Source organism: Rhinolophus ferrumequinum, chromosome 15 (assembly GCF_004115265.2).
Source record: "Rhinolophus ferrumequinum isolate MPI-CBG mRhiFer1 chromosome 15, mRhiFer1_v1.p, whole genome shotgun sequence".
NCBI lineage: Eukaryota > Metazoa > Chordata > Mammalia > Chiroptera > Rhinolophidae > Rhinolophus > Rhinolophus ferrumequinum.
Genome location: NC_046298.1, coordinates 36038230 through 36055094, shown reverse-complemented (window position 1 = coordinate 36055094; position 16865 = coordinate 36038230). Strand labels below are relative to the sequence as shown.

General features: G+C 48.9%; 2 protein-coding genes across 5 annotated transcripts; both read right to left on the bottom strand.

Moving 5' to 3' along the window:
* Positions 1–457: 457 nt before the first annotated feature.
* Positions 458–7888, bottom strand: LOC117034994 (cytochrome c oxidase subunit 6B1). Of its 2 annotated transcripts, none has more exons than XM_033128564.1 (4): positions 7753–7888; positions 6041–6157; positions 4796–4896; positions 458–643 (listed from the first exon to the last, which is right to left on the bottom strand). In XM_033128564.1, exons 2-4 carry the CDS (start codon positions 6144–6146, stop codon positions 590–592), a joined length of 261 nt encoding a protein of 86 aa, XP_032984455.1. In that variant the 5' UTR covers positions 6147–6157; positions 7753–7888; the 3' UTR covers positions 458–589. The 2 variants fall into 2 exon arrangements, with proteins under 2 accessions (XP_032984455.1, XP_032984456.1); XM_033128565.1 differs by having other exon boundaries at positions 7674–7826.
* Positions 7889–11601: 3713 nt separating this feature from the next.
* Positions 11602–14054, bottom strand: ETV2 (ETS variant transcription factor 2). 3 transcript variants are annotated; one of them, XM_033128511.1, is made up of 6 exons: positions 13985–14054; positions 13793–13872; positions 13420–13501; positions 12707–13186; positions 12062–12174; positions 11602–11822 (listed from the first exon to the last, which is right to left on the bottom strand). In XM_033128511.1, the coding sequence occupies exons 1-6, from the start codon at positions 14052–14054 to the stop codon at positions 11622–11624; spliced, it is 1026 nt and encodes a 341-aa protein (XP_032984402.1). In that variant the 3' UTR covers positions 11602–11621. The 3 variants fall into 3 exon arrangements, with proteins under 3 accessions (XP_032984402.1, XP_032984403.1, XP_032984404.1); XM_033128512.1 differs by having other exon boundaries at positions 13420–13479; positions 13795–13872; XM_033128513.1 differs by lacking the exons at positions 12707–13186; positions 13420–13501 and having other exon boundaries at positions 13795–13872.
* Between the last annotated feature and the right edge of the window lie 2811 nt (positions 14055–16865).

The following is a 16865-nucleotide window of genomic DNA, read 5'->3' as shown; positions in this document are numbered from 1 at the left end:
TCTCTAAGAGATACATATACCTATTTCCTCATTCATATACTTATTTCTGGATAAAATACGATCTCTAGGATTTACTTTAAAATTACCTAGAGGGGGAGGGGAGTAATTAGAGATGAAACTGATTGTTTATTGATAACTGTTGAAGCTAGGTGATGGGTACATATGCGTTTTTATTATACTATTTTCATGTGACTCAAAATTATGTAAGAAAAGTTCAAAGAATTGTACAGATAATTAAGGGAACATATAAATAAATTTTAGCACATACAGGGGCTTGAGGCTATTTCGTATAAGCACTTACTCTGTTGTCTGGCACAGAGGACATGGTCAAAGTTTGATAAAATAAAAATCAAAAACAAAACAAAAAATAATCACTGAAGCCCCTCTTACTGGTCCAGGCACTATTTGCACCCTAGCTTCTTGCCCAATCATCCAGCTTGTTTATACATACACTCTCTTACACTTTTCCAACAAGTATTTATTATTAGTTAAGCCATGATTCAGGATCCCAGGGCGGGATGTACCCAGGTCTCCCTTCACCTCCCCGGGAGAAGGACGGAGGACAGAAGAGAGGTAGGGTGGAGCCAGTTTAGATCTTCCCAGGAAATGTGCCTTCTGCCCGGCGGTCATCCCAGGTCGACACCTGCAGAAAGACAGCCAGTATTACTCGTTCTTTGTGGGTAAACCAGATGGGTGGACTTCTTTGTCTTCCTCACTTTGCCCACCTGCTCGTTTCTTCAGTCAGTCAACAAGTAACTCCACTAGTTACACTGCTCCAGGAGCTGGGGAACCAGCAGTGACCCAGAAAGACAAGAATCACTGTTCTGAATGAGCTGACCCACTGCCAGGGGTGGAGATGAGAGGGTGGGGGGTGGGAAAGGAATAACACGCAGAAAAATCCCAGGCTCAGTGCAGGCCTGTCCATGGGGAGATGTGTGAGGTACAAGAGCTTAAAGACAGTGGCTACATCCTGCTTCAGGAACTTCAGAGTCAACACTCAAAGATATCAGTCAGAATAGAGGAAATAAGGAATACTAGGCAGCTGTGAAAAAAGTAAGGCTCACCTATGCTCCAGAAATAAATGGATCTCCAAGATAGACAATCAAGTTCAAAAAGGTGCCAAATGGAATAGAGTGCGTACTACTGTTGATCAGATGTATGCGTAACAACAAATGACAGAAAGGCCAACACCACAATAACACTCTCCAGAAGTAACACTCTGCTCCCTGTGGGCCTTCCGACAGGCAGTTAGAAGCATATTCATTTTTACACACACACACACACACACGCTCTAGAGTAGAGGCAGTGGATAAAAGCATGGAAAAGAGAGACTGTATCTGCACCCCCACTCCATCGCTTCCTAGTTGTGTGACCTTGGACAAATTATTCAACCTTTCAAGGCTTCAGTTTCCAATTCTGTAAAATGAGGATACTAATAGTACCTACCTTATCTTATTTTTTATAGCATGTTTGCCCTTACACAATATAAAGCGCTTACAATGTACTTGGCCTACACAGTAAGTGCCATGTATGTGCCTATTTTATTTACACACACCCCCACATCACAAATACTCTGTACTTTAATACAAACACACACACACACACACACGCGGCCATATATATAGATTGTCCTGCAACTTGCTTTTCCCCCACAAGTCTCAGAGTTCTTTCTATATTCTGTCAAGACAAACCTATGTATCATCATGTACCTAATTTGGGTTGTTTCTGAATGTTCCCCATTGCAAACAACTGTGCAAAGGACATCCTTGTATATGAACATTTTTGTAGGATGTCTAGAGTATATTTTTTTCATTTTGAAAGATCCTGCCAAATTGACCTCAAAAGTGACCTGAGAACCACCAACAATTAGCACTATCAACGTTTATAATTCTTGCAGCAGACTGAAAGGTGAAAACAAGCATATCTTCGTTGTTTGAAGCTGCATTTCCCTGGAGACTTGAGTGGTGATGGACATCTTTTCCTGTCTGGGATTCATCTGGATTACCTCATCCTGGACGTGTACTGACTACAGTCCGCAGTTCTAAGTGTGAATTTCTCAGTCGCTGGGTTTTATGTCTCCACTCCCTTTTAAATTAAAGAATCAGGTGGGTCTGGTCCTTTGGCAAATTACCCTTTGTCCAACAATCCCACTTCATGAAACTAAGGAAACCATTCAAACAGAGAGGAAAACGTTTCCTGAAATGGAATTGTACACTCAAGTATCATTTAAAATAGTGGAAAAAGACTGAGTCCAGCTAAAGGGGGAGTATCTCTTAACTATTAAAGACAATGGCGGGCCGGCCTGGTGGCTCAGGCGGTTGGAGCTCCGTGCTCCTAACTCCAAAGGCTGCCGGTTCGATTCCCACATGGGCCAGTGGGCTCTCAACCACAAGGTTGCCAGTTTGATTCCTCGAGTCCCACAAGGGATGGTGGGCTGCGCCCCCTGCAACTAGCAACAGCAACTGGACCTGGAGCTGAGCTGCACCCTCCACAACTAAGGCTGAAAGGACAACAACTTGAAGCTGAATGGCACCCTCCACAAGATTGAAAGGACAACAACTTGACTTGGAAAAAAGTCCTGGATGTACACACTGTTCCCCAATAAAGTCCTGTTCCCCTTCCCCAATAAAATCTTTAAAAAAAAAAAAAAAGACGATGGCTACCCAATAACTGAGCATACTGCACTGATATGAAAATACGAATACAATGCATGTTAAGCAAAAAAAGCAAAGTACGAAAGAAACTATCTAGAGTATGACTCATATCTACATTTTTTAGAAGTACATAAAACCACACCTACACATACATTAGTACACAGAGAAAGATTTACCAAATTCCTGAGGGAAGTTTAGGAAGGGGGTGACCAGGAGGCTTTCACTGTCTACATTATATATATTTCTCATTCTGAGGATTCTATAAAAAGCCAATGCTATTTTTCATGGAGAAACTGAAGATTTTTTTTAAAAACAAAATAAAAGATGGCTCGAAAAAACATCTTAAATGCTCATGTAGAAAGAGTGCTGGACTCCCGCCCCTACGCATCCCAAAATACACATATGGGGATTAGAAATTAATTTAAAAAACACACAGGAAACACCTGGAATGTGCTACAACAGGAGAATGGGGACACTTTTCTGCCCCTTGTATTTTTTTAAGTTTCTGTGAAGTGAAAATGAAACAATAATAATAAAACACTTATTTTCACTTCACCAAGTTTTTGAAATAAAAAGCCAGGACGACTGGGTTTAAAGAGGCTTGTGCAGAGTGCATTTATACCCAGCCGTAACAGGGCAGACACAGCAGGCACCTGAGTGGAGGAAGCACACAATCTGATGCTCCCCAGGTAAGGGCAGGCCTAGGTCCTAGAGACTGGGGTGTGGGGCAGCACCGGGACAGGAAGCATGACCCTAGCACCCCATCAGCCACACCCAATGAGGTTGGAGGGAGGATGACAGGAGATCAACACTTTACGTTACCCAAGATCACCCAGGGACAGGGGTAATCCTGGGAGCACACAGGGTTCTTAGACACTTGAGACAATGCGGCCAGAGAGGTGAGAGGAAAACCAAGTGAGCCGAGGAAGAGTGCTATTAAGGCAATTTGTTCTCAAGAAATGAGCCCCAAAGATGTACATCAAGGATGCTTAAAGTACTAAAAATTAGAACATAATTTCAACCAAGAGGACCAGTTAAATAAAAGCATCTGTAAGTTACTAAAATTAATACGGCAGATCTATAAGCACTGTCATTTAAAAAAAAAAAAAGGCTCCAAGACACATTGATGAGCCAAGCAAGTCATAGACCATAATATATAGTATGAACCATCCACACACAGAAAGGACCACAGGCTTATGCATGATAACTTTATATACGGAGAAAAAGACAGTTAACAGCAGTTACCTCAGGGGAGGGGGGTTGGGGAACAGAAGTGGGTTTCTACTTTTTATTTGACTGTACTGCTCACATTTGTTGTTTTTTAAATGAGCACTATTACTTTTGCAATAGTATCATATTTTGACTCTTAGGCACATTATTTCATTTTAACATCTCTGAAATTAGCATGCTTGTTACATTCATTTCCAGCATTTTAAAAAAAGATATGAACATCTCTCGATGTTTCTTGCAGTCAATGGGGTCTTCGATTTAATGAAACAGAGTAATATTAAACATAAATTCTTTATTAAAAAAAAGAGGATATGGCAGAGAGTATTAAATAGTGACAAAAGGTCTGGTCAAATCAGGGCTAAAAGGACTGCCTTATTGCATCATATTTTTTAGAGCTGCATACTGAAGTAGGTTGGGGTGAAATGACATGTCTGGGATTTGCTTCAGAATACTTCACAAAGGACAGAAGAAAAAGAAAAGAGATAGATGAAGGAAATGTAGAAAAATCTTGACACTAATCAATTTTGGTAATAAGTATTACTTGGGGGTCACTTAATTATTCTCTCTATTTTTATGTATATTTGAAAATGTTCATAAAGGACAGGACTGAACAGATGGTGAGCTCCCCAGGGACAGGGACCAGCACTGAGTACATATCTGCAGAGGACATGAGCGAGATGGATCTAGCAAGAAGACAGCCCTGGTCTCTGGCTGAGAGCCCTGAATAGTTGAGAGTATCAGTGAAAGAAGGAAAGGAAAGCAATTCTAAGAAGAAAAGGCCAAGTCCCATGGACAGTGTGATGCCCTGTCCTCCTCCTGCCTCTCACAGATCTGCTCCCACCAAGTCGCCACACCCCCCTTTCCTAAGACCCCGCCCCAGCATCCCCAGGGCCCTAGCAGGAGTCACGTACCCAGGATATGGGGCACAGAGACTTGTACACACGCCGGTACCATTCGCACACGGAGACATCACCCCCTTTAGCAGTCATTGCCTTCTCACAGCGGTGGAAGTCTGTGAAAAAAGAGGTTCCGGGTCAGCCTAGACAGAGGGCTAGAACACATCTTTGAACAGAACTCACAGAAATACTTTTTACCTCACAACCAGTTCTACGCAGACACACACACATTTCACAAAGAATGCACACGCTTACAAGAGTACTAAAAAGGGCGAGATAAACCTCACTGAATTGACTTTGCAATCCCTAGAGAACTGCTCTTCAACTTGGAAACTCGGGGGTCGGGACTGATGGGACAACATGAGGGGCATTATGGAAACGCAGAACCAGGGCAAGGGAAGGGGAGGACGGTCTTCATGCTACGATGCTGGAGTCTGAGAGAGGAAGACAAGAGGGGGATAATCTGGTTTTGAAAAGCAGGCAATAAATTAAAAAAAAAAAAACTACTCCAGGTATTCCACTCCGGGGCACGCTCCCTAGAGAGAAAAGCATTCTCAGGGACATCAGATTCCATGTATAAGGACGTTTTTTGCAGCATCAGTTGTAAGAGCCCCAAACTGGAAACTACTCAAGTGCCACAAACAAACTGTGGAAAACTGTACAGCAATGAAAATGAGCAAACTACATGTCACCACACTGATGAATATTCAAAACTGTTGAATTAAGAAATCCAAACACAAGAGAATATATACAGTATTTATAAAGTTCACAAAAAGCAAACATAAAAGTGGTGAGAAAACCAAAATGTGACTGCCTTATGTCGATGCGGTTACATCTCTAGCGAAGAGAGGACGCTGTGTTCAAGAAAGGGCATGCAGTAGGCCGGGGCGTTCAGAGTCCTGGCAATATCCACTTTTCCATCCAGATTATAGTTACACAGGGGTTCACTTTAGAATTATTCACATTAGAATTATTCAACCAACTGTACATCGGTTTTTGTACTTCCTGTATGTCATCTCTCTCACACACACACACACACAAATCTTTTTTTAAAAAAATCACCACAGGAACCAAAGTTTATAGCACTGGCCCACATCTTAAACAGAGTTGGTAAGGGGCCTGAGCCCTGTGAGGATGTCCAAAATAAAAGACAAAAGGCTTAGTGTGCATGGGTCACAATGAGGCAAGACGTAAGGAAGCAACTACAGGTATGGGACCAGGGGAAGTTCTGTATTCCCCCCACCACCATGCCCTGCTTACCCAGGTAGTTCTGCCAACAGTTCCTGGTCTGATTCTGGTTGGGGAAGCGGCTGTCGAAAGGGGCAGTCTGGTAATTCTTGATTTTGGTCTTGATGTCTTCTGCCATCTTGCTGACTCCTGGAGGCAAAGAGAGAGGGTGTTGACAGAGGTTTTAGGGGAACTGAGCCTGGGCATGTCAACCCACCCAGGCCCAAGGGGGGCCCCAGACACAGAAGATGGGCTGGATATGAATAAGCTGCCACATCCTCCCTCTCAACGTACACACAGAGGTGAAGGACAGGGCAAATCGTAAATCTAAATGTGGAAATCACAGCAAGGTTTGTTTGGAGGAAGGGTGGTCAACTCCTTGGTAAAATCAGGCCTTATCTGTCACAAAATAACACTAGCTAACACTCATTTAGTGCTTACTACAGGTCAGGTGCTGTTCTATTCGCTTTAATTCTACAGCCACTCTAAAAGGTAGAAACTATTTCTAACAGGGTTCCACAAAGGACAGGGTGTCCAGATGACTTCTCAAGGTCACACAGCATACAAGTGGTGGAGCTGCACTCAATCATCGACATAACCTACAATGCACAGGTTCTTAATGTCTTTGGTGCCATTCACTCTTCAGGGGACTAATGACCCCTTTCCTCAGAATATGTTTCAGTGCATTAAAAAATTGCACATGCTCACAAAGAAAACCAGTTTTATGTAGCTGAGGATTCATTAACTACCACAATTTTGAAGTAAGCATGAGTGACAATATTTTGTGACATCTGCAACCATAATGTGATTGACATAGGATGAACTGTGATTCTGAGAGCTGACAAAATCAACAATTGCTGCTAATACTGAGGCTGTTGCCTCCATACCTAACTGAAGGAAATGCTACATTTCAATTAGAGATTAGTAAAAATACAGATGTAATTTCCCCCCCATTTGAGTACTAGCACCCCTTGAACTCTATTGATGCTATGGACCTAGGGTTAAAAACCTCTGTTATAAAGTCTCTTATGAGGTGACACTAAGTTTTCACCCGGGAATCTGAGAGAAACTGCCTGTATTCCAGAGAAGTCGTGGGGTCACATAGGGGCGCGCAAGCCAGTGTTCAATTCAAGCGATCCAAGGTAATCGTGGGGGATCTGCAGCAGCAGGGTAGTCCTGGAGGTGGGGAGGGGGATGTAAACACCGGCTGCTGGGACACAGACGTGGTCGGAACAGTAGTTTGGGGCGAGATCTCGACCCATTATCTGGGAATGAGGGTGGATGGGTGATGACATTGCGGCCCCACCAACTCCAAGGGGAAGAGGAAGGGCCAAACACCTGGGAGCTAGGTTGCGGCCCAGGAAAGCCGCGGGGGACCACGTCTGCGGCCGAGTGACTAAGAACACTGCAGCCCAAACAACCGAGTGCAAATCCTGGTCGTTCGCTACGTATCTTAGTATCTCTGAGCTTCAGTTGCCTCATTGTCAAAAAGGACAATCACAGGCCCTACCTCATAGGGCTGGAGGGAGGACTAAATTAATTAATACCAGTCGCTTGGAATGTTACCCGACATTAAGGAAGAACTAAATGAGCCTCAGCTATAACTACTAACACAACAGGACCCCAGGGCCCCGGGAGGCCGAACGCCTGCGGCCGGAAACCTCACCTCGTTCTCGAGGAAGCTAACGTCCGGTTCCTCAGTCCCCCAGGATGGAGTCCCGGGTTCCCGAGTCCTCGACACTCACCTAAACAAACCCCTGAAGCGGCTCCCGGCTCAATGTGACCCTCAGCAAAGACGGCTTCCTCTGACCGGAAGCGGAATTAAGACGGGCCGGAAGCCGGGCGAGTTAGGCTATAGAGGAGTCTTCCACACGGCTAGAGCGCCGACGGAGAGGCGGTCCCTGAAGCCATTAGGGCCACGCCCATTCATGCGAACTCCGATCTTCTATTGGGCTGGATGCCTGTTCATCATCACTCCAGGCCCAATCATGAGCTTGCGTAGCACTTAAAAATGCTCCGAGCTGGGGCTTGGGAAGCCGCCTAGTTACAGGTTCTCATCGTCTCGCTATCTTTACCGGGAAAGAGGAGTTCTGATTGCTGGGGTTGGCTGGAGACTGGGCCTGGGGAAAAAATCCAAGTGGAAGTACTCTTATTCGTGCAAGAATTATTTATTGAACACTTAACCTGTGCCAGGTACTTCTGTAAGGGTGGGGGATGCATCGTTGAATAAAAGGCAAAATCCGTAACCCCATGATTATTACGGGGTCAGTTGTTAGGGTATTGAAAAAGAACAACTCTTTCTTCCAGGGTCATTTGTCACCTTAAGGGGATTGCCTAGATTCCACCTCCAAACCTCAGAAGGTATAAATGAACAGATTTGGATGGCTGAGGGCTCAGGAACCAGTCCTGCATCACAAAGAGGAAGGGTTAAGCGTTAAAACTTGGTTCTGTGAAGGGAAGGGTCTGGCAGAAATGGTCCATCTGAGAAAATGGCAACTCTATTCTTCTGGACAGAGTTCTCGTTCACACCTATCTTTCTCTCTCACCCCATAGCTGATCTATCAGGAAATGTTGGCTCTGTCTTTAAAAATATACCCAGATGGGGTGGCTGGTTAGCTCGGTTGGAGCCGGTTGCTCTTGACAGCAGGGTTGCCAGTTGGAGCCCCACGTGGGCCACTGTGAGCTGCGCCCTCCACAACTAGATTGAAACAACTACTTGACGTGGAGCTGATGGGTCTTGGAAAAACACACTTAATAAATAAAAAGTAAAAATATATATATATATATATGTGTGTATATATATATGTGTGTGTATATATATATATATATATATCCAGAAGGTTCTGCTACATCTGGTTCAAGCCACCAGTACCTCGAGACTGGACTATTACAGTAGTCCACTGCCCTTCACAATCAGTCCACTCAGCCAGAGGGACCCAGTTAACAGCTCAGTCAGATCCCTTCCTCAACCTAGAACCCTACCCTCATGTCTGGTCTGACTCTTTTAGTCTAAAGTGAAAGCCGTTACAAATGACCTACAGAGTTGGGTCCCCTTTAAACCCTCATCTCTGTAAAAACCGATAAAACGAAACCTTATTCAAGAGGTTTAGAGTTGGGAAGGGAGAGCTCTCAAAGCATGTACCATTCACTGCAGCCTGCATAACCAACCAGCAGGAAAAACGAAGGTAATTATTTTAATAAGGTCTGTTTGTATAAAATTCTCTGGGTCCCAGCTTCTTGTCCGTGATGATAAGAATGTTGCTTTTCTTCTGGTTCAAGGGAGGACATTTTTCACATGGGAATTTCATCTCCTTTAAAAAAAAGAGAAAAGATCCTTCCCTATCTCAGCAACAACACACTAACCACCGTTTGTGGCCAATGAGAAACCACCACAACTCCGAACTCTTGTTGTATTCCAATGAACTTTTGTTCAAAACAACCCTCCTCAATTTCCTCCTCATAAAAGCTGACCTGTCCTTTGTCTCTTTGGACTTGCCTGTAGCTTGCTACAGTTTGCCTGTCCTGAATTGCAATTCCTCTGCTATTCTCAAATAAACTCATCGTTTGATCTTGCCTCAGTTTACCTCTTTGTTTAGGTCAAAATCTCTATCCCTCTTCTCTTTACTCCCACTGTTGCAACTTGGGAGCTGGCATCTTAAAAGATCCTTAAACATGAAGGCTGCTTCCCCCAAGGGCCTTTGCACTTGCTCTTCCCCTGGCCTGAAATGTTCTTCCCACAGCTCCTTCTCTCCCTCACCTCCTTCAGTTTTGTTTTGTTTTTCCTTCCACTGTCTCCCCCCGCTCCCACTCCGGTTCAAGCCGTTGTTTCTCAGACTAGTTGTGTAGGACTCAGCTCCCCGGCCCATGCTGGTGGCCACCAGCCACTCATGGCAGCACATGGTAGCCAACGGCAGCACACAGCAGCCCATGGCCGCTCATGGCTGCCAGCCACTCACGCTGGCTGCGCTGGCCACCGGCCGCTCCTGGCAGCACACTAGCCCTCAGCAGCCCACAGCAGCTCTCGAAAAAGAGACCTCAGTGTTAGGAGCACGGCGCTCCAACCACCTGAACCACCGCCGGCCCGATGTCCTTCAGTTTTGTCCCTCAATATCACCTTGTTGGTGAGTCCTTCTCAGACAAAATGTTTAAAGTTGCCATCTTCTCAGTCTCTATCTCCCGTCCCTACTTTATTTCTCCATAGCATTATCTTCTCACATACTATGTCCTTCCTTTTGTTCTGTTTACTTTCTTTTGTCTCCCTCGATACAATAGAAGATTGTAAAGGAGCAATTTTTGTCTGTCTTACCATTGTATCCCTAGCACTTAAAATAGTGCCTAGCAAGTAGGTGGTGCTCTATAAATATTTGTCAGAGTGAATTTCTTGTGTGAATAAAGCACCTTCTGGGGACTGGAAGAAAGAGCTGTGAAAGAGAACTGCTTTCATCCCTCCTCTTGGTCTGGCCTCCAAAGCTTTCCAGATACTGTGTTGGGTGCAATGTCCAGGCCTTATTGATCAGGTGCCTCTTACACATTCTGTGTTTATCAACATTTCAATTATTTGTGGAACTACCTGTTTATATGCCTGTATTCACCCCCTTAAATGATATCTCCCTAAAGCCCAAATCCCTTCCCTGCTTAACCCCTCCATGGCTCCCCTGTGCCCTCAGGACAAAGTCCAGCCTGCTTACCATGGCCCCACAGATCCTTTGTGAACTGACCCATGGTCCACTCTCCAACACAATGATATTGTAGTTCATTGAACAGTACTGTGAGATCTTCTACCTCCAGGCCTTTGCTTATGCTGTTTCTTCTGCCTGGAACATTCTTTGTCTACCTGACCTCAAGCCAGCTGTTTTCTCCTTCAGGAAGCCTTCCCTAACCTCCCCTGTCCCAGATTAGATCAGGTCCCTCCTTTTGGATCCCCCAACCCCCTGGAGTTTCCCCTTCCCAGCCCTGACCGTTGTGGGCTAGCCCAGTCTGGTGATGGGTCTGCGCCACCACAGACTGTGAGCTCCCTAAGGGCAGAATCCAGGGGTGTCTTGGTCACTGCTGAATCCCAGGCATCACCTACAGCAGGACCACTCATCTGGCTGTCTTTAGGGGCTCAGTGGTTCCCAGATTGGGGTAGGCTATCTTTGGGGTCTAGGTCTGAATTCTATGTCCTCCAGCTTGGAATGTGAAAACAGTCGGTGGTTTTGGGGGCAAGCACTAGGTCTAATTCCTTGATAGTCCCTAGCACTGTGAGGGCACAGAGTAAGTCCTTTTTGGAGCCTCAGTCCTCTTTTCAAGGGGGGCAGAGTAGGTAAACTCACAAGTTAGTAACTGGGTCAGATTTCTTCACAAGCCCCAGCATAGGGCAGGCACACAGTAGATCCTATGGGGACTGAGTTTAAGTCCTTTGCATGTCCCATTACACAGTGAGCACACAGTAGGTTCCCTAAGGGTCTGGGTCTGTTTTGGTCATGGTGTGTCTTGGGATCACATAGGCGGGGGCGGGGTGGGATAGTGGTGGTGGTGGTGGTGGTGCACACACACAGGCTCCCCAGCGGTGGGTCTGGTCAGTATCAGTGGAAACGATGCGGACAGCACGCGGATGAGTTTTGATGGGATATTTTTATTGGGTCGCTGCTCCCTGTCCTCCCACCTCGCGGTCTGCATAACCTAGGCCAGGCACGCGGCCCCCGAAGCGGTAAGTGTACTTGCGCCCACCGCTCTTGCGGACGATGTCGCGGCGATAGTAGTAGCGCAGGCCTCGGCTCAGCTTCTCGTAATTCATGCCGGGTTTCCTCTTGCGCTCTCCCCACAGCCGCGCCACCTAGGGCGGAGGCCCGCCTTAGTCTGGGGGGGTCGTGGGGGTGGGGTGGGGAGCGGTTTGGCAAAGGCGTCGTGGGCAGAATTCGGGTACAGTCCGGACACGGTTTAGGCCGGGCAGAGTCTGGTGGAGTTGAGGGCGAGGTTGGGGCGGGGCCAAGGACTAGGCAAAATGAATGGCGGGGCTAGGATGAACAAGAGGAGACTGGGGCAGGACTTGGTGGGTCTGGGAAGCTGTCCCACCTCTTTGGGGTCACACAGCTGGAACTCGCGGCTGTTGCCCGTCCAGCGGATGCAGCTGTTACGCGCCCCATCTTGGAGTAGCTCCAGGAGGAACTGCCACAGCTGAATGGGACCTGCAGGGTGAAGGTAGATAAACACTCAGGCATCCTGGCCCCCGTCCATGTCGCTTCGATGACTCAGGAGTCTGGGCTCCCTCACCTCGAAGATCCAAGGGTCCAGGTCTTCTCAACTCTGGACCTAGGAGTCCGGAACCCCTTCTCCTCGGGGACCAGCGAGTCCGGATCCCTCCATGTAAGGGACCCAAGAGTCGGCCTTGGGACCCAGACATCCGGGTCTCCCATCTTGGGAATGTAGGAGTTTGGATGCCCCACCTTGGGGACCCAGGCATCCAGACCCTCATGCCTCTCACATAATCCAAGAGCCTAGGTCCTTGTCCCTTGCTCCCTAGAAGACTACCAAAGTCTTTCCCTCCCCTCCTTCAGGATTTAGGAGTGAGGGCCACCGCCTCCTCTTCTTCCAACTCTTAGGTACCTAAGCCCCGCCCCCTCACTGCCAGTTTCCCGGGTTCCGCCCTTTGGAGCCTAGGCCCTTCCTCCAGGGATTCGGACTTCGCTCCCTCCCAACGAAATCTCACAGACCTCTCACCTCGGTGGTTAGTTTTGGAGTCACGAGCCAAAGTTGCGCGGTCCGACTGCTGCCTCAGTTCGGAGTTAGTGGTGAGATCTGAACTCAGGTACTCCTTCGAAGAGGTGGTGCAATCCGTGTGCAGCCCAGAGTCCCAGGAGGTGGGATAGTCCGAGCCCGCAGGCCCACCCCAAGAAGTGGTATAGACGGCGCGCTGCTCCCCGCCGAGGCCCTTGCCCCAGTAGGTGGCGCGGTCGGGGCCAATAGAACAGTCCCAGCTGGTGGAGCTGGCCGCGGTGGGGGCGTGCGACCACGAGCTGGCCCCTTCCGCCGAGGTGGTGTAATTCTGGCCCGCTACTCCTTCGGACCCAGCGAAGGGGGCGGGGCCCAGGCCAGGAGGGGCGGGGCCCATGGCCGGCGAGACGCGGCTCCGAGCATCCCAGCCCGTACTCGCCAGGTGGGTCCAGTCTCCCGACCACGGAAGAGGCTGAGGGGCGTGCTCTGTGAGGAGGAACAGACCCCAAGTGAAGGGAGCCCCCCTTGGGGGTTCTAGGAATCGAAGCTCTCGGCCCTGGCACCTGAGGCCCCAGGCTCCCGGATTTAGGGTAGGCCAACTGGATGACAGGCGTCCCCCGTCCTATCTTCGTTTTCCCTCAAAGATCGGGAAGGCTGAGTTTCAACCACGGTGGAGAACCCCAGACCCCTTTGTCCCCCGCCACAACGCACACACTCACCAGCCCCCCATAATGCTTCTGGGTGCGGTGACGCCGAGCCCCAGTCCCGCTGTGAGAGCCCTGCGAGGCAGAAGGAACTTAGCTGAATTTCGGGAAGGATGTGAGCAATGACTAGAGACCCTCCTCAACCACTCACCTAGTAGTCTTTGCCAAGGACTGAGAGTCATTACTGTCAGTCGTTACTCCCTCACCCCTACTCATTCAGATTTAGGGCTCGGGACCCAGGCCCCCTCCTCTTTCAACCTCAGGAGTTCAAGCCCACAGCCCTCAGCCCATTCAACCTCCAAGAGTCCTAGCAAGACCCCTTCCTCTCTCAGACCGAAGAGCCCAGACTCTCACCTTCCCCATCACCGAGGGGCCCCAGCCCACAAACACCTTTCCAGTATGTCTCCTCTGTCAGCGTGTCCCCTTGGTGCTCCAGTTCAGGGAAATAGAAGCCGAACTCAGCTCCTTCTGCAGAGAGTTAGGAGGTTAGGGCCAGTCAGGGTCAGTGGAGGCCCACCCGCACCTGTGTACCGCCCCCCCCCATATACACACACATTGTTTCTGCCCCCCAGCAGCCTACCCAGCCCTGACAGCCTGTTTCCCGGGGGCACTTCCTGTGGTGATGCTTCATCCCAGTTCCACAAATCCATGGATGCTCGTTGTGAGTGTTCTGGGGGGAGGGAGGTGCAAAGGCACAGGGTGAGCTAGTGACACTTAGGGACCCTGCCTTCTGGCTCCCCATCCCTTGCTTCTCTCAGACCCAGGAGTCCAGGCCTCTGCTCCCTTCTCCCCCAGAACCCTGGAATCTTGGCTTCCAGTGCCCTTTTCTCTCAGACCAGGAGTGAGCGACCTCAGCTTTCTCCTTCCTCAGACCCAAGAGTCCAGGCCACCAGACCTCCAGTCCCCAGTTCATGGCTCACCTTTGGCGGGTCCCTCTGCCTCCAGCTGGGGGTCTCAGCCCCATTTCATATCATGTACCCCCTCCCTTGGGGGCCTGGGCAGGGGGGAATTTTCCAAGACGTCAGAGCTGGGGGTCGAAGCTGGGGTCGAGTTGCAGGGGGCCGGGGCGGGGCCGAGCCACACTCCCCCCTCCGAGGGATGGCCAGCCGCCTCCCAGTAGCTGGGGCTGTCCTGCTGCAGGGGTGGCTTGGACTTGGGCAGTTGCTTAGGTAGCAGTAGGCAGGGCGACTGGGGGTGCAGAGTATTTAGGGGGTTATGGGGGCGGGGCAGGGGGCTCGTGGACAGGTTCTCCGTCTTGGGGACTTGATCCTGCGACATGAGGTGTGATGGGGGGAGGAGGGCCTGGGGTCAGCTGGGCTGCGCCAGGCTTATCTGCAACAGGAAGGGGGATTTCCGGCCAGACCCTCGGTGAGCCGACGCGATGGGCCTACGTCACAATCCGCAGGAGGATTGCGGGGGATGGGGTGGGGGAAGGCGGACCAGGATCCCTGACCAGGCAGAGTTCTCCCATTCCGAGGGCTTTGAGGAAGACTTACTGGGGCTGCTCCAGGGGAGTGTCAATCATGATAATAATAGCATCAACAATATAAACAATAACACCAGTCATAGCTAACACTTATTAAGGGCGTATTGCAGGGCACCAACGGTGCCACGAGCCTTAGTTTAATCTTTTCAGGTAGGTACTACACTTATCCTCCTTTTATGAAAGGGGAAATTGAGGCAGGCTTCCTCCCACTTCTCTTCCTCTCCAAAGTCCATGCTCTTCCATGCTATAATAGTTTGGGACAAATGGGGAAATTGGAGTATGCATTGAGTATGAGACATAGAATTATTAATTTTCTTAGATGTGATAATGGTATGATATGAAAGATGTCTGTAAGGATATGAACACTGAGATATTTAGGGGTGAAGTGTTAGGACGTCTGTAACTTGCTTCGAATGATTCAGCAATACCCCCCCCCAAAAAAAACACACACACCCATGTGTACATGTAACATATACATACATGCACTATTTGGGACATACTGACATACTGAAAAATTATTTGTTGTTTATCTGGTTTGAATTTAACTAGGTGTCCTGTATTTTTATCTTCTAAATTTGGCAACCCTAAACCCAGGTGGATTGGCTTCCAAGCCGGTGCTTGTACCCATCCTGCTATACTAATAAGTAAATATTTACCATTAAAAATAACCTCTTTAATATGGGCATGGTCCAGTGTTCACTCAGCTTGATCACTTGCCATTTGTGGGATGCGAGGTATGAGGGTGTGGGCTCTGCGCTTCCTTCCATGTTACAGAAGGGAAACTGGGCCTTAAGAGGGAGAGCCACTTACTAGATCACATACACAGTGGATGGGTGGGGGATGCTGGGATTGGACCTAGTGTTGGGTGAGCCACAGAACGCTTGGGCATCACTAGTCCCGCTATCCATCTAACCTAGAGGCCTGAAGGGAGTCCCGCGCTGTTGTGCCCACGGGGCCCTAGGCCCCCTCTCCCTGAGGCTGTCTCCTCTCCTGTCTTTCTCCATGTCTCTCTGCCCTAGGTTGGAGTCCCAGGCACTGAGTCTGACTTCAGTGAGGCCTTGTCACCCATTCTCTCCTGGTAAGTCTCTCTCCTTCCCCATGCCTATTTTTGAGTGTTCCTATCTCTCTCCCTATCTCCTTACCTGCTTCCATCTCTCTCTGGGTTTTCTCAACTCCTGCCCCATTGTACTGTCTCTGACTTAGTTCTCACCTCTCCATCTTTCTGCCTCCCTCCCCCTCTCTCCATCTCTACTTGCTACATCTCTCCACTTCTGTCCATCTGTCTCTCAATCCCACAATCGATCTTTCCCTCTCCTCAGGAGGACTTAATTTTACACATTTAAAACCCTCCTTTCTGGAATCATTCTCCTTCCCATCCCCTCCCTTGCCCTCATGGTTCCAGTGAGCAGAAGCAGGTCAGGAGTAGGGAGGGCTAGTGATATGGGGGTGGGATGTGAATGGTCCGGGGGAGCCGGGTGGTCCAGCCCAGGTGGCAGGGGGACAAAGGGCACTTCCTCCAGGGGAAGGAGGCCCTCACCCCTCTGACCAGATTGGAAAATGTGACATCAGAGAGGGGGCAGTAAGGGAAGACAGGAACAGGAAATTTGACACCTCTCCTGGGTGACCAGCTTCCCTGTCTTGGCAGTTTCCCCTCCCCCCATGTCTCCTCCCAATCCAGGGTTGTCAGCTATGCCCCTGGAAGACCCTCATCCCCTAGTGCTCGAACCATGTAATCTCCCTCCTCTGCCTCATCCCTGCCCCAGCTTCCATCCAGACCTCAGCCCACAGTAGTCTCAGGGCTCTTTCTAAAGTGCAGAACCGTGATGCCAGTTCCCTGCTTGAACTTTGTCTCAGCTTCTTGGGGCTGGCTGCTGCCTTCAGGGTAAAGTCCAGGCTTAGTCTGGTATTCAAGGTCCTGCACAGACACTTCTTCAGACAGGTAGAGACACACCGGGAGTTGGGAAAAGAGATGGGG

Bases quoted from the DNA above. Each gene is read 5' to 3' on its own strand.
- ETV2 (XM_033128511.1), bottom strand. From the start codon at position 14,054: ATGGATTTGTGGAACTGGGATGAAGCATCACCACAGGAAGTGCCCCCG. The intron at 13,502-13,792 runs GTTTGTGGGCTG...CCCGAAATTCAG, and splicing joins AGGAGACATACTGGAAAGGT to CTAAGTTCCTTCTGCCTCGC. The intron at 13,187-13,419 runs GTGAGTGTGTGC...TCCTCCTCACAG, and splicing joins AGAAGCATTATGGGGGGCTG to AGCACGCCCCTCAGCCTCTT.
- LOC117034994 (XM_033128564.1), bottom strand. From the start codon at position 6,146: ATGGCAGAAGACATCAAGACCAAAATCAAGAATTACCAGACTGCCCCT. The intron at 4,897-6,040 runs GTAAGCAGGGCA...CTTTTTTCACAG, and splicing joins CTGTTGGCAGAACTACCTGG to ACTTCCACCGCTGTGAGAAG. The intron at 644-4,795 runs GTACGTGACTCC...GTCTTTCTGCAG, and splicing joins CTCTGTGCCCCATATCCTGG to GTGTCGACCTGGGATGACCG.